The 14938-nt window shown below is 52.5% G+C and overlaps 2 protein-coding genes across 4 annotated transcripts in view; one reads left to right on the top strand and one right to left on the bottom strand.

The window, feature by feature from the left end:
- LUC7L (LUC7 like) overlaps window positions 1-6433 on the top strand; it is a 28047-nt gene extending 21614 nt beyond the window's left edge. For all 3 annotated transcript variants that reach the window (XM_020900203.2, XM_020900201.2, XM_020900204.2), the window contains 4 exons: window positions 2087-2175; window positions 4906-4935; window positions 5294-5461; window positions 6090-6433. In XM_020900203.2, the coding sequence (XP_020755862.1) occupies window positions 2087-2175; window positions 4906-4935; window positions 5294-5461; window positions 6090-6231 (429 nt within the window). In that variant the 3' untranslated portion in view covers window positions 6232-6433. The remainder of the gene's footprint in view (window positions 1-2086; window positions 2176-4905; window positions 4936-5293; window positions 5462-6089) is intronic.
- Window positions 6434-13317: 6884 nt separating this feature from the next.
- Window positions 13318-14641, bottom strand: HBQ1 (hemoglobin subunit theta 1). Its single transcript, XM_020900185.2, has 3 exons — window positions 14505-14641; window positions 14161-14365; window positions 13318-14061 (listed from the first exon to the last, which is right to left on the bottom strand). The coding sequence occupies exons 1-3, from the start codon at window positions 14597-14599 to the stop codon at window positions 13897-13899; spliced, it is 465 nt and encodes a 154-aa protein (XP_020755844.2). The 5' UTR covers window positions 14600-14641; the 3' UTR covers window positions 13318-13896.
- Window positions 14642-14938: the final 297 nt, after the last annotated feature.

Genomic DNA, 14938 nt, shown 5'->3' with positions numbered 1-14938 from the left:
CTCTCTGCTTGTAGCAAACCTTGTGTTCTTTTTTTGTTGGTGGAGGTATCAGGCCTTGGTTTTATACTTTAGCTTTACAGTGAGCTTACTCAGGTGTCATCAGTGTTCCCTGAGATCTTAGACTCCAGCAGGGCCTGGGATGTTTGTTTAGTCTACTACCCATTCTTTACAGAGAACAATGGCAGAACTCATCCCAGGTACAGAAAACTCCTGCACCCCTCTGAAAACCCTTCTCTTTGGAGGTGAGAGAGCCAGTAGCCTGTGGTTTTTCTCTTTGGGTGAAGGTGGACCTGTGGTCAGGCTAGAAGCATGAGAAGGTGATGGGGCTTTTTCTGGTGGCCCTGCCCCACGGCTGGATGCCTCTGTCCCTTCCTCGGGGCTTCTTGTTTTCCTGGGTTAGACTACAGCATTTGATGTCATGGATATGGAATGCTGAGAAGGAAAGTTAAGCAACTTTGGGATAAGCTGAATTGTTTTCAGACTGATTCAGCCTGCCTAGCTGTATACTAGGATGCTGGGAAATATGCAGGGCTTTCCTCCAGAAGCCTGAAATCTGGAAGGACAGGTGTGGCCCCTAACGGTAGGCCACCTTGACAGTCAAGGCCTCAGGCCATGTGTGGCCCCAGGAAGGGACAGTGGGTGGCGCCCTTAACGCCCAGGGAGTGTCCCTGGAGGGTGTAAGTTTATGGTATAAAATGTAAACATATTTTCTGTGTAGCTACTATAGTATAAATAACAATTTGGTGGCAGTTAACCATCTTCATAAAAAATCTACTCCTTATATTCCTGTTTTCCTTTAAATTATCATTCCATTCCATAATATCCCAGAATTTTGCCCTAATGTTTCTTATACCTGAAAGCCTTTTTTTTTTTTTTTTAAACATCAGCGTACATTGAAACTTCTTTCCGTGAAATCTTTAGACCTTAAGTATTCACGGATCTAAAAATCGTATTTTTGTCATTGTGGTTATGAGCAGTATATAGTTGATAGAATAAAACAGCCAAGTTACAGATTCCAGTAAATAGCTATTATAGTATCAGCAGAAAAGGTTCCTTGGAAGTGCACCTCTTAACCATGAGGAGGGTGGGAGCTCCATGCCCAGTTCAGAGAGGGCTTCACTCAGTGGTCCCTGTGGTGTGCACGCCTGCAGGTCCTGCACCTAGAGGGAGGCGGGGAAGAGTGAGGACTTCCCCGTGGGGGACCTGATGTTTCAGGGATTGGGAGGGTTTGGGAAGGAGCTGATGCTAGCCCCCAGGCTGGTTCTTGGGTGGAATGTGTGGAGGCTGAGGTGCTGAGACAGCGTCCTTGTGACCTGCCCCCAGCGTTGGATGTATGACATCAGAGGGCAGAGCTGGAGGAGCCACACAGGAGAGCTTGGCCCAGATGGTTCGAGGACACACACAGACACACACACGCACCCCCAGCCGTGCCCTTTCTTTCTGGGGGCCTAGCTCTTGTCGGCATTGAGATTTTAGGTCATGCTGCACGCCCTCTTGGACCTTGTCTTGTGGCTCTGGATAGCTCCCCCTCCCTGGGGGGAGGTGAGGAGGCATTCTCCTCAGCAGCATGAGATGGCGTGAAAGGCTCCAAGTGGGTTTTGGGGTGCGCCAGTGGCGGGGTCTCCAGGCCACCTCCTGTCCCTTCCCGCCCTCCGTGTCCACCACAATCCACCCCCAGGACAGGTGGCAACAAGACTGGGTAGCTTGGCTCCCCGCAGCAAGATGTGCTTGATCAAATACGCATGTTCTCCTTCACATAAAGTTTGTGGGGTCTCCTTTGGGTAAAAACCTTAACTTTCTTGACTGATTTGAAGTCATATGATAAACTTTCTGTAACTTAGAAGTACAGCACCTGTTAGAATTAGTAGTTTGTCACTGAATTTATAAAACAGTTTTTATTCCATGTATTTTCTGTTGTTTAATAAGAGGTTTTATTAATAAAAAGAATTGTGTTCCTGTTCCCTGAATTTCCCTTAGTTTCTTAAATTGCCAGTGCTGAGGTCATGTAAAGGCGCTTTGTTCAGCAGTGTTCACACCCTACTGTGTATGTGCCTCTCTCATCTTCCCAGTTTTCCATTTTATTTAGAAAACCGTGGCTGAGAAGCAGGAAAAGAGAAATCAGGATCGGCTGAGGAGGCGAGAGGAGAGAGAGCGGGAGGAGCGGCTGAGCAGGAGGTGAGCCCGAGGACACCCCCATCCTGAGCACATCCCACCTATCCCGAGGACACACCCCATCCCAAGGACACCCCACTTATCCCGAGGATACCCCCCATTCCGAGAACACCCCACCTGTCCCAATGACACCCCACCTATCCTGAGGACACCCCACCTATCCCGAGGACACCCCCAATCCCGAGGACACTCCACCTATCCCGAGGACATGCCCTATCCTGAGGACACCCCATATACCTGGCAGCCTTGCTGTTACTTGTGACACTTGCGGTCTGCCAGGTACCTGGTGGCCATGAAAAGAAGCAGAGAGATTCCCGCCCAGAGCAAGCCCCATGGCAGGATCCACCAAGGGCGGGCTCACGTGGGCCGAGAGCTGGGGGTGGTTAGGTGAGTGGCTGGGAGGGTCCAGGCCTAGGAGGGGGCAGGGACGAGCTGTGTGCTCTAGGGGCAGAGCTGATAGCATCTGCTAGCGGACGCTGTGAGTGGTGCAGAGCAGGAGTGGAGCTGGCCTGGAGTGGCCGCTGACAGTGACAGGGGAGGGGAGCCTGGGAGCGGAGTTTTGGGAGAGGTGGTTCTGGCCGTGTTAGGGCTGGGATGCCTGAGAGCAGCCAGGTGGGTGGTGGGTCTGGTTAGAGTTCAGGGCAGTGTCTGGAGCCCAGAGTAACCAGGCTCTGTATTGGGCACACAGACTCCTGGAGGGATTCCTTAGTGAATAACTTGTTAACCTTTTTGTTTTTCATTATTTTAATTATGTAACATGTTGATTATAAAGAGACTCAGTATAAAAATATTAAGCACAGACTCCAGGGTCTTTTCACACAGGTGACCGCCATCGTGGGGTGGGCTTTGTGCACGGGTACTTGGGCCCTCCCGCAGTTGACGTGCTCTTGAGGCTACACAGCACCATTCTGTGATGTTGTCATCACCTGTCTTTCTATTCTCCCGCCTTTGCCCACCCTCGTTTTCCTACCTCTAGCAACCACCACTCTGTTCTCTGTATCTGTTAAGTTTGGTTCTTTTCTATTCCACATATAACTGAACTCATGCAGCATTTATCTTTTCCTGTCTGACTTATTTTACTTAACATAGTGCTCTCAAGGTCCATCTGTGTTGTTGCAAATGGCAGAATTCCTTCTTGTTTTGTGACTGAATAACATCCCACTGTATATATACAACTACATCATCTTAATCGGTCCATCTATCTATGGACACTTAGATTTTCCTGTGTCTGAGCTATTGTAAATAATGCTGCAGTGACCACGGAGTTGTAAGTATCTTCAAAATAGTGATTTAATTTCCATCAAGTGAATATCCAGAATTGGAATTGCTGGATCATGTTATAGTTCCATTTTGATTTTTTGAGACACCTCTATCCTGTTTTTCATAAGGGCTACACCAGTTTACATTGCCACCAGCAGTGCGTTCTTTTCTCTATATCCTCACCAGCACCTGTTTCTTGTCATTTGGCAGTAGCACTCCTGACAGGTGTGAGGTGACAGTGCATCATGGTTTGGTTTGTATTTCTCTGATGAGTAATGTAGTGGAGCAGTTTTTCATGTGTCTGTTGGCCTTTGTATGTCTTCTTTGGCAAAACATTTGGTCAGGTCCTCTGCCCATTTTTGAATCTTTTTTTCCTTCCATGTAGAGTTATGTGAGTTCTTTTCATATTTTGGATATTTGCCTCTTGTCAGTTACTTGATTTGTAGATATTTTCTCCCATTCAGTTGCTTTTTCATTTTGCTGATGGTTACCTTCATTGTGCAGAAGCTTTTTAGTTTGATGTAGTTCCCACTTGTTGACTTTTGCTTTTGTTAACTTTACTTTTTAATTTTAATTTTTGGTGACTTATTATAAAAGTGTTTTTGAATGAGTGGTAGTGTGATCATCCTTGTATGTATTTGAGTATATATAAAGTTCCTTAGAATTCCTGGGAGAGAGGAATTTAATATATAAATACTGGTAGGTGTTAAGGAAATTACTTTCCTGGAAATTTTATCAAATCATCCTCTAGCCACATGGTGTGTGAGCAGCATATTTTGTCACTTCCTCCTTCACAGGTTGAAAATTGCTGCTTAGAACAGGATAAGGGACCTGCGTTCTTGTTGTCAAGTGTATTTCTTTTCTTTTTTAAAAAATATTATTTGGCTGCATCGGATCTCAATTTAGGCACACAGGGTCTTCCTCTTACCATGAGGAATCTTTCCTTAGGGCACACGGGTTCCAGAGTGTGTAGACTCGGTAGTTGTGGCATGTGATCTTTTTTTTTTCCCCATGGCATGTGGGATCTTGGTTCCCTGACCAGGGATTGAACTCATGTCCCCTGCATTGCAGGGTGGATTCTCAACCACTGGACCACCAGGGAAGGTCCCTCAGGTGCCTTTCTTACATTGCTGGTTGTGTACTGTTTCCCAGGAGCTCCTGCAGCACTCCCAGGAAAGTGAGCCTGGGTTTGGAGCTTGGGTATCCTGCCCAGCCCTGTACCGTGACTGTCTGTGTAGCTGGATTGGTGTCCACTGTGCAGTTTGCAGAACCACTGGATCAGCTCAGTGCAGCCTGGACCCCTGGGTGCTGGTCTCTTCCTTCCCCCTCCCAGGTTGGGGGCCCGGGGCGGGCCTCATAGCAGGTCCTGTGGGAAGTTGACCCTCTTCACCATGTGGACGTGAAGCACCTCCCCTCAGCTGTAAGGAATTGGGCTGTTTTGGGGGGAATTGCTCATCTTTTTTTCCATTTTAGGTCTGGATCAAGAACAAGAGATCGCAGGAGGTAGGTTTTCCATTGATCCTTTCTCAATAAGATATCCTTTTCCACATGCTTTTTTATTAATATTTAACCTTTATAATTTGGCATTTGTTGTCTGGGGTCAGGGCTGGTCACGGAGGGCACAGAGCATGGGTTGGAAGGAGAGTCCTGGTTGGGGCGCAGTGCAACATGGGGTGGACATCCACTGTCGGTGAGAAGGATGATCAGAGATTTCCTGGCATGTTGCAGCAAGCATCGGTGGGGAAGGTCTGTCCAGTTATTCACCAGGGTGCCATTGGGGAGAGGGTTGTGAACCTGGGTTACAGGTTTGGGAGGAGAGAGGAGAGACAGCAGTAAGGCGTCAGCACAGCCTTTGTTGCAGGTCGCGCTCCCGGGACCGACGTCGGAGGCGGTCGAGGTCGACTTCCAGAGAGCGGCGGAAGTCGTCCCGCTCCCGGTCCCGAGACAGACACCGGCGCCACCGAAGCCGCTCCCGGAGCCACAGCCGCGGCCATCGCCGGGCATCCAGGGACCGGAGCTCGAAATACAAGTAACTACTCTGCTCCTTCAGTGTCTGCAGCAGGAGTGAGCCCTGCTGTGTGCGCCGGGGCTCGGGGCCTGTCACCCAGGGACGGGGCACTGAAGCCTTGAGGGTCCTGACAGGGCCCAGGGCTCCGGGAGTCCGCCTGCTGGGGGCAGCCCTGAAGCAGGTGGCTTCAGGGCTGGACAGCTGCGAGCTGCTGCGGTGTCACCTGTAGGCGAGGCCATGCTCGGCCATGCACTGCACGTGCACTGCCACTCTGGTACACACAGCCCTGATAGACTGCTCAGCTCGGTTGTGGTGGTTAAAAAAACACTACTAATGATCATATTCAGAGATGACCACCATTCACTTTGGTAATACTTTTTCTCCATTGTGTTTTTACATAATGGATCGACTCTTCCTGTGTTTTCCTTTGCACTGTTTACATTTTAGTGAAAGCTGTTCATGTTACTAGAATGCTCTGAAAATGCCACTCTGTGTTGGCTGCCCGGCCTTCCCTGTGCAGTGCCTGCTGGGCCCTCCCAGCTGTGTGGGTCTTCCCTTCCTTTGCAGGGAGGGTCCATGGTGTCAGTGCCTGGGGAGCAGCCAAGAGGGAGGGCCAGCCTTCGATGAGCCTCTGGTTCCCTTTTCCCAGGTTCTCCCGAGAGCGGACTTCAAGGGAGGAGTCCTGGGAGCGCGGGCGGAGTGAGCGGGGGGCCACCGACTGGAGGCTTGAGAGTGCCAATGGGAAGGCCGCATCGCGGAGGTCGGAGGAGAAGGAGGCCGGCGAGATCTGAGCCCACGCCCAGGCGCTGTAAATAGTTTGATCCACGTTTGACACAGCCTCATGTTACCCTTTGTATTTGCTGAATACAGCTCATCTTTTGTAGTTTAACATTTCTATTGTTTTGGAGCTAGCTGTGAGTTTCTAGAGGTGTACAGAGTTGCTCCTGTGTTCTGGGTTATGTCGAGTGGGAATAAACAACCTGACAGACTGCCTCCTGGCGGCTGCGGTGCAGTCTCTGCTGTCTTGGCTGCACTGGACTTGCTGCGCCTTCCACAGGGTGGGGGGCACGCCCAGGTCACCTGCACGTAGCCCAGAAATGTGACTCCTCCTTGGGCTCCCCTCTGCCTTTTGGCATCTGACGCGCTGATGGAGCCAGAGGCACACGGCCATCTGCTCTCCCAGCCCCGTGTGTCTTTCTGAGGTCCAAGCTGTTCTCTTCCCCCATTTCTTCGGAGGACTGCCTGTCTGGTTTGTGGTCCGCAGTCTCTGCCCAGCACTGGAGCTCAGATAAGCTGCAGTTCCCCCTCTTGGAGTTACTCAGAGCAAAGAAAGACCCGTGGAAAGATTGACATGACAGCCACAAGGTCCTCAGAGGAGGGCATGCTGCTGGGGTCAGTCGTGGTTCTGCTCACCCTTGGTAGGGCTGGTGGTATTATCCATTCTCCCTCAGCCCTTCCACTTGTATCTCGAGACTAAAGTGAGTTCTTCTGAAGATATAACTGGGAGCTCTTTCGTTTTCTCGCTTTTCAGGGGGAAGATGAGTGTGTGTGTGCTCAGTCATGTCTGACTCTTTGTAACCCTATAGACTGTAGCCGGCCAGGCTCCTCTGTCCATGGGATTCTCCAGGCAAGACTACTGGAGTGGATTGCCATTCCCTTCTCCAGGGGATCTTCCTGACCCAGGGATTGAACTTGCATCTCTTAGGCCTCATGCATTAGCAGGCAGATTCTTTATGGTCTGAGCCACCAGGAAAGTTCATCAGGGGAGGGGGTGGTTTATTTTCGGAGGCAGCTTCTGATGCCACCTTGTGAAACACACACCCACACCCCCGTGCAGAGCACATGGACACTGGGTCTGGGTCGTGTGGCTGCCAGCTCCAGGGCATGGTCAGTGGTCCTCTTCTAGGCTCCTCACTGCGGTTTGTTTCCCTCTGGAGGGATGTGGGTAATGGGCTGCTCTGCTGCCCTGTGGCAGTCTTCCCCAGCCAGCTGTGTCCACGGGAAGGAGGTGCGGCATCAGTGATGTCCCTCTGTCCAGGGGCGTTGCCCTGGCCTGTAGCCAGGCTGGGCCAGAGTGACCACTGAGAGGCCAGGTAGGTACCTGTGGGGGAGCAGGGGATGTGCAGTCTTTGTGGGAAGTAGATACGAGTTGTTGGAAAGCCGTGAGAGGGTAGAGGTGGTGGTGGGGAGGGGCAGGCAGAGAGGCAGGCTGTGCTGGTGGTTTCCTGACTCCACTCTGTGACCCGGCTCATGATGGCAGGGTCTGGACTGAGTCAGCAGCCAGGGCCAAGACTGCCTAGCTCCTCACATCTCCATTCTTAACCTCCCAAGGTGGGGTTTGGGGGTTCTGTTTGTGTTGTGGTGACAGGGCACACATCTTAGTACTGTATCCATTTCTGATGCACGGTTGAGCGGCAGTCTGTTTTCTACCATCCCTGGAGGGTGGTTTTGAAGAGGCAGAGGGCAGATGGCATCCCTGAACTTAGAGGACCCTGGAGGTCCCAGCCAGAAAGCAGGTAGGCTAGGGTCAAGATGCCTGAGAGGTGGCTTCTCCCCTGCAGCTGGGTGCTTGCTCATCAGTCCAGACACACCTGCCTGCCCTTAGCGTGCCCTGGCCTGACTGCAGGGTCCGCCTGGTTCCCCCAGCCCCTGAGCCTTGGCTCCTCAGCTGGCTCCACTCCACTGGGCGCAGGAGTGCAGCAGGCTGCTCTGTGGATGCCGCGGCTCCAGGGGCAGCACTGGGAGGGTGCTGGGAGGAGGGTGCCCTCTCCTCCTTGTTAGAGCACTGCTGTGGGGAAGTGCTGGCTTACCAGGAACGGGTGGGGATGCCGGGAGCAGGTGGTGATGGCAGTCCTTGGTGAATTGGGTTGGCTGAGCCCATAGGTGCAGATCTCCAGGGGCCTGTGGTCAGTTCCAGGGCTGTATGGTGCCCTTGGCCCTTCCAGTCCCCGAGTTTTCAGGGACTCCCTGAGTCCCAGTCTTCTGCACGGGAGTGTGAGTGGGAGGTGTGGTGATAGCAGCTTGTGGTGGTTCTGGCATGGAGGCCCCAGACTGTCTGGGGGCGGGCGGGGGGGGGGTCTGCAGCCAAGGGCAGGGATGCTTTGCCTTCTGCGCCTCTCTCTGGGGGTCTCTAGCAAAGCCCAGGCCTGAAGTCTGGGGATCTGAGGGCTGGAGGGATGGTGTTGGCCCTGCAGCTCTGTGAGCTCCGTGGCCTTCTCGGCGGTCCAGACCCTCGCTGCGGCGTGTGGACACAGGGCCATCTTCGCAGGGTGACGGCTGTGCAGTAGGTGCGTGTACCTGGCTGGCCTGGGAGCCAGGAGGGAGTGATTCCAGGGGTGGGGCCAGTGTCCAGCCATGGTTTGTGCCTGTGAAGAGGCTGTGCCTCAGAAGGGTCCCCTGCCTTGAGCAGGGTGGTCCTGCTCTGGGGACTGGGCCGGGCTGAGCTGAGAGGTGCTGGGACTTCACCCCATGCCCTTGTCACCCAAAGGCCTTGTAGGAGGTGGTGTGGGCCCCTCTAGGCTTCCTGTGGATCTGGGGAGGAATCCAAGAATGTAGACTTTTTTTGCAGGTAGGTTGGTTGGTTTGATGGAGATAAACTTAACCTCACGTAACATTCAACATCTCAGCTGCCTGAGGTGTGTGGTTTAGTGGTTTGCAGTGTGCTTGCAGTGTGGTGGTCATCACTGTGCATTGGGACATTCCCATCACCCCTGACCCCGCCCCCACCAGCAGGCATGCCCCTAGGCCCCAGCCTTCGACAGCCACTGGTCTGCTGTCTGTGTCTGGAATCGCAGGATGAGGCTTGTGATGAGCGTCAGTTCCTGCTGAGTGTGGTGCCCAACTGTAGCCTGTACCAGTACGGAGAAGGTTGCCATTGCCCCAGGCTGCTGCTGATGCTGCTGGTCCGAAGCACCCGGAGAGCTGGGCCACAAGCCTTCAGTGGCATCCCTGGGACATGAATGGGACAGCTTAGAGCAGGTCTCCCAGCTCTTGTCATTGGTACACGTGATGGTGACACTTGTTTGGACCTAGGGGAAGGGGGCTGAGCCATCCTGGGCCTGATAGTGGTGCGGTGAGCTGCTCTATGTCACTGCACCAGCCCTAAGCCAGGCCCTCAGGTGACCTTCCCCCACACCCCCAGCACAGGGTCGCATGTGATTGGGGTCAGCACGAGGTCTGCCCCCAGGTGCCAGTGAACCCTGGCCTGAGGCGGCCCTCTGCTCCCACCCAGGGGCACCTGGGAGCCTGTGAGGATAGCCTGGGGGTCCCTGCGCATCCTCAGCCCCCACAGCGCTGGTGAGTGCCACCCTCTTGCATCTGCCCTCCCCTGTGCTGCCCCCGGCCTGCTTGCCTGCCTGCCTTCCCTGCTGGTGCCCGTGGGCTCAGGGCTGCGCTCCCGAGGAGGTGGTGCTGTCCTCACAGTTCAAGAGAGAAGCTGCCAACTGCTGGCCAAGGACTTCCCCCACCTGGATCCTGGCCACCTTCGTTTTTAAATTTTTATTGAGATTAAATTGACAGATGTTAACTTTAGTTTTAGGTGTACATGATAATGACTTGATATATATATATATATTTTGCAAAATGATTTTTTTCTTGTGATAAGTTTTAAGCACTAAGCAACTTCAGGTATGCAGTACAGTATGGTGTATTTAGTGTGATACATCAGAGGATGGGATGAATGGATGGTATCACTGATGCAATGGTCGTGAACTTGGGCAAACTTTCAGAAATGGTTAGGGACAGGGAGTCCTGGCGTGCTGCAGTCCATGGGGTCACAAAGAGTTGGAGATGACTGGGTGACTGAACAACAGCGTGATACGTCACAGTGCAGTATTACATTGCCCTGGGCCTTCTGGGGCTGCTCCTGTCCCCTTTGGAACACTTGCCCAAGTCCATCCACCTTGGAATCCAGGCCTTTCAGCCCCAGACCAGGCCCCTCCTCTGAGCAGAAGAGAGCACAAAACACTGTGCAGACCCAGGCCTGGAGGTACATACTCACCAGCTCCTCCGAGCCCTCATCTGCCCCACAGTCCTTCCAGAGAGCTTTGCTCTCCTTGAAAATCACCACAGACAGCACGCATTAACTGTCCTACAGCTCCTGAGCATCAGGGCATCGGATCAGATGCAAGTCCAGCACCACTGAGCCTTGAGAATGTGCTGAGCAACATGCTGGACAGTAAAGCCATGGGGCTGGGCTGGGGAGAGGTATGGAGGGGGCGCCTAGTAGTAGACACAGGGCTTCCTTTGGGGCTGTGAGAAAGTTCTGGAGCTGGGTAGAGGTGGTGATGGCACATGACCATCACCATTGTGAATGAAGTGAATGCCACTGAGTCGTACTCTTTACAGTGGTTGAACTGGTAAGTATGTGTTACCTATATTTTGCATGAGTTGGTGTTAACCACTCAGTCATGTCTGACCGGCTCTGTGACCCCATGGGCTGTAACCCATCAGGCATCTGTTGGTGGAGTTCTCCATGCAAGAATACTGGAATGGTTTGCCATGCCCTCTTCCAGGGGATCTTCCCAACCCAGAGATGGACCTGGTTGGCTACATTGTAGGCAGATGACCAGTGAACAACAGGGAAGCCCTGTATTTTACCACATTAAAAAACCTTTGAAAAATAAAAAAGCTTCGGTGAGGGATGGATGGGAAGTTTGGGATTAACAAATGCAAACTATTACATGTCTGTATAACTGACTCACTGTTCTATAAGCAGAAACTAATGCAACATTGTAAATCGACTATATGCCAATAAAATTTAAAAACCGCAACAAAACAGCCACACAAGGGGAGGTGACCACATGAGAACACCAGAAGGGAGCCTTGCAGGGTACACTTTAGTTTCTGGATCTGTTATTATTAGTGATAATTCTTTACTGTATTTGCGCTTTTCATCTTTAAGCCTCAAGTCTGATCTTTATCTTTTATTTGACTCATTTAAGTCACATAGTCAATATTGGGTTGGCCAGAAAGTTAAACCAGAATGAACTTGACTGACCAACCCATGCACCACAGAGCAAATGAGACTAGCTCCCTGACCAGGAGCTGAGCCTGTGCCCCGGGCAGTGGAAGTGTGGAGTCCTAACCACTGGGCTGCCAGGGAATTCCTCCATTGTTGATGCCATCTTCTGGGGTCTTTACATTTGTCGTTCCCATTCTCTTTTTTCCTCCCATTTTTGCCCAATTCCTCCCCCCCCTCCTGGGATTGGGGGGTTGTGTTAGAATATTTTAACATTCTATTTTTTACTCTGTTACCTTGGAAATCATAATTCAATTTCTATCTTTTTAAATTTTCTTCGCTGCACATGGGCTCAGTTGTGGCACTCAAGTTTAGTTGCAGGCAGATTATTAACCACTGGACCATCAGATAAGTCCTGCTGTGTGCTTTTTTATATTCTGTGGTTCCCTGCAGATTATTTCAAACCAAGTTGTATTGCATGTGACGTCTGCAGTGCCTGCTGGTTTTCATGCAGGTGCCTCGCCCTGTGTGCCTGGTGAGTTTGTCAGCCCTGGCACCTTGTGGCCTGTGAAGTACTTTTTTCTTGGGTGGGTGGGGGGGATTTGTTTGCATATCAGCATGTGATTTCAATTTATTAGGGAAGCATCTTTTCTTCTCTGCTGAATATCCAGGGTTTTTTTTTTTCTGTTTTTTCTTTATTTCTTTTTAACAGTACCTGTATTTGGGGAAAGGATAACCCAGTGGGATATCTTTTTAGGGCCCCAGGTTTATCGGAAAGTCACCTTTGGGTATATCACCTTTTACTGGCCCTTTGAACTGTGAGCCTGTAAGGAAAAAGAATTTCAGCTCAAGTTTGCTCATTTTGGCAAATACCTCAGAACCCAGGTGGTTTAGGTGCTGTGACATCTGAGTTCTCACCTTCACTTGGTTATCTGGTCTGAAGATTCCGAGTCCACTTGCTGTTAGAGGGTGGGAAGGGTCTTATCCAGCATTCTTAATTGTCATAAATGAGGGTGTAGATCAGAAACGTGCTTACAACAAACAGGCAGAGCCATGGAGCGTGGTTGGGCCCAGAGGTCTGAGGAGGGGCTGGGTTTATTTGGAGGAAAGAGTCCTCCCGTGAAATATCAGAGATAAATGGGCAAAATCTGGGTCAACCTGAGGAAGAATGCTAACCTGGGAAGTGGGTGACCCTCCTCTAGCAGCAAGTGAGGGTGCAGGCTCTCATCTGCTGGTGAAACTCAGGAAAGCAATTTTGGCAATATTCTCAAAAAGCTAGAAATTACACTTCTGAAGAAATCCCCCAAGGGAATGACGATGTTAGTGCATAGATTTTTAGCTCCAAATACTCAGGGCAAGGTTTTTTGCAAATTAGTTGTGAAAGTGGAAAACATAAGTGAAAAATCATACCTTTCCTGGGATTAGATCAAGTACCTGTCTTCTCTGCCCCTCTGGCCCTGCCTGGGGGGAGCTGCTGCCATCTCTGTGTGTGTTTTAAGTTTCCTCTGATCATGTCAATGTGAAACTGAATATATTCTTATGAGAAATCTCTCCAAATGTGCCGTCACCCCTCTGGTGTGACCACTGTCCCTGGTCACTTAGTTGTCCTCTCTGGTACCCGATGGACTGTCCTAGCGCCACGGCACTCCTGTTCACAGTGACCCTTACTTGACTGGATAGTGGCCTCAGTGCCCAAGAGGAGTTAATGCATGAAAGACCTCAAGTGCTTCCTTTAAGTGAAAAAATATAGAGTTAATAAGGGAAGAAAGAAACGTGCTGAGGTTGCTGAGATATACAGTAAGAACGAATCCTGTATCTGAAATTGTGAAGAAGGAAAAAGAAATTCATGCTGTCAAGCAATGTATATCCAGGACCCACGGGAAGGCATGAGCAGTTTAGGTACAGCAATTGGGAGTCGTTTCCTGAAGTTTCTGCGATGACCGTGATTTATTTCATGAGAAAAAAATTTTAAAGGAAGATGCTCTGAGTTCTGTCTGCTGTGTGGGATAGGGGCAGGGCGCGCTGCAAGCGCCACCTTCTCTGACCAGGTCTAGAGTCTGGCAAAGGCACCTTTGACCCCGAGCTTCCCAGTTGCTCAAAGTGCCCAGCGCATTCCGGAGGTGCAGTTCCGCTCCACCCCGGCAGGGGCGCCCGTCCCTAATTTCCTCGCAAGCTCTCCGGGGCGGTACTAACTAGGTGCAGGTGAGGTGTCCGAAGGCGGCCCCGGGGAAGACGGTTCGGGCGGGGCCCGCTGGGGCCCGTGACGCCCCGTCCCGACCGGCCGGAGCCCCAGCCGACACCTCCAAGTAGCCACGCTCAAGGGCATGGTGAGTTGGAGCTTATCACGTGGGAGCGGAGACCCCGTCCAGACTTCTCGCCTCCCTTTGGGAGGGGCGTACCATCCCCACTCACACCGCCACCCCACCCTCGTCATGCCCGGGCTGGCTCCCCTAGAAGAGAACACGGGCACAGCTGGGACTCTGTCTGCCGACTTTACTCAAACACAGGAGCCCTCCGCGACCACGCTCCCAATTTGGCCGCTGCTGGGGGCCAGCGCCGAGATCACGTGGCTCAGAAACTTGACCAGTGAGGCGTGCATGTTGGGGCTGAAGTCTCCGGGGTAGTGCCGGGCGAGGGTCACCAGCAGGCAGTGGCACAGCAGCTGCAGGCAGACAGAGTGGTTCCCGCGCGGTGCACCACCCCTTGCCTGGTGGGAGCCCCCTCCCCCGGCGACGGGCGTCGGCCCCGCCCGGGAGCTCACCTTGAAAAAGACCGGGTCCACGCGCAGCTTGTGCGTGTGCAGCTCGCGCAGGGCTGACAGGGTGTGCGGCAGGTCGTCCAGGTGGTTCATGGCCAGGCTCAGCGCCTCAGCCACCTTCTGGCCGTGGGCTCTGACCTGGGCGGAGCCAGGACTCAAGTTTAGGTGGAGGAAGTAGGTCTTGGAGGAAGGGAAGGCCACGAAGATCCTGCGGGGGGAACTGCGAGTGAGGCGCGTCCTGATGGCGGGGCCTGGGGAGGAAAGGCTTCGGGACAGGCCGGCGGGGGACGCATCCCCCGAGTGCGCTGAAGACAGGAGAGCCCGGAGCTGCCGGGGCCCGTACGCACCTCTCCAGGGCTTCCGTCGTGTAGATGCCGACGTTGGTCCCGAGCTTCCGCCACAACGCGAGCACTGCAGCGCGGTCCGCCGGCGCCAGCACCATCGTGGAGACCCGCCCGCCGCGCGCTCGGCGTCTCGGTGAAGCCCGGGCTGCGCCTGCGCGCCTCTCGACCTGCTGTCCCCTTGGCCTCCGGAGGGCGCCGGACCTCTGGTCGCAGAATCTGGCCGGGAGGGGTCTAGGAGCTCTCCACGGAGCGTTAGCTCTGACCTGGGGCCTTCCCAATCTCCCTGGACCCTGAAAGTCCTATTTTTGGAAACTAATGTTTAGTATGTGTCAATATTAAGTGGCCCTGCATTTTAGCATGGAGTTTGTCATTGAACGTCAGTCTGTTTTCTCATTTATGGTGTATAAAGAAGGTAACAGTTTCTTCTTCCCAAGGTT

This window comes from Odocoileus virginianus, chromosome 33, assembly GCF_023699985.2.
Source record: "Odocoileus virginianus isolate 20LAN1187 ecotype Illinois chromosome 33, Ovbor_1.2, whole genome shotgun sequence".
Classification (NCBI taxonomy): domain Eukaryota; kingdom Metazoa; phylum Chordata; class Mammalia; order Artiodactyla; family Cervidae; genus Odocoileus; species Odocoileus virginianus.
Note: the sequence above shows the minus strand (reverse complement) of the source record. Positions and strands in the feature narration are given on the sequence as shown.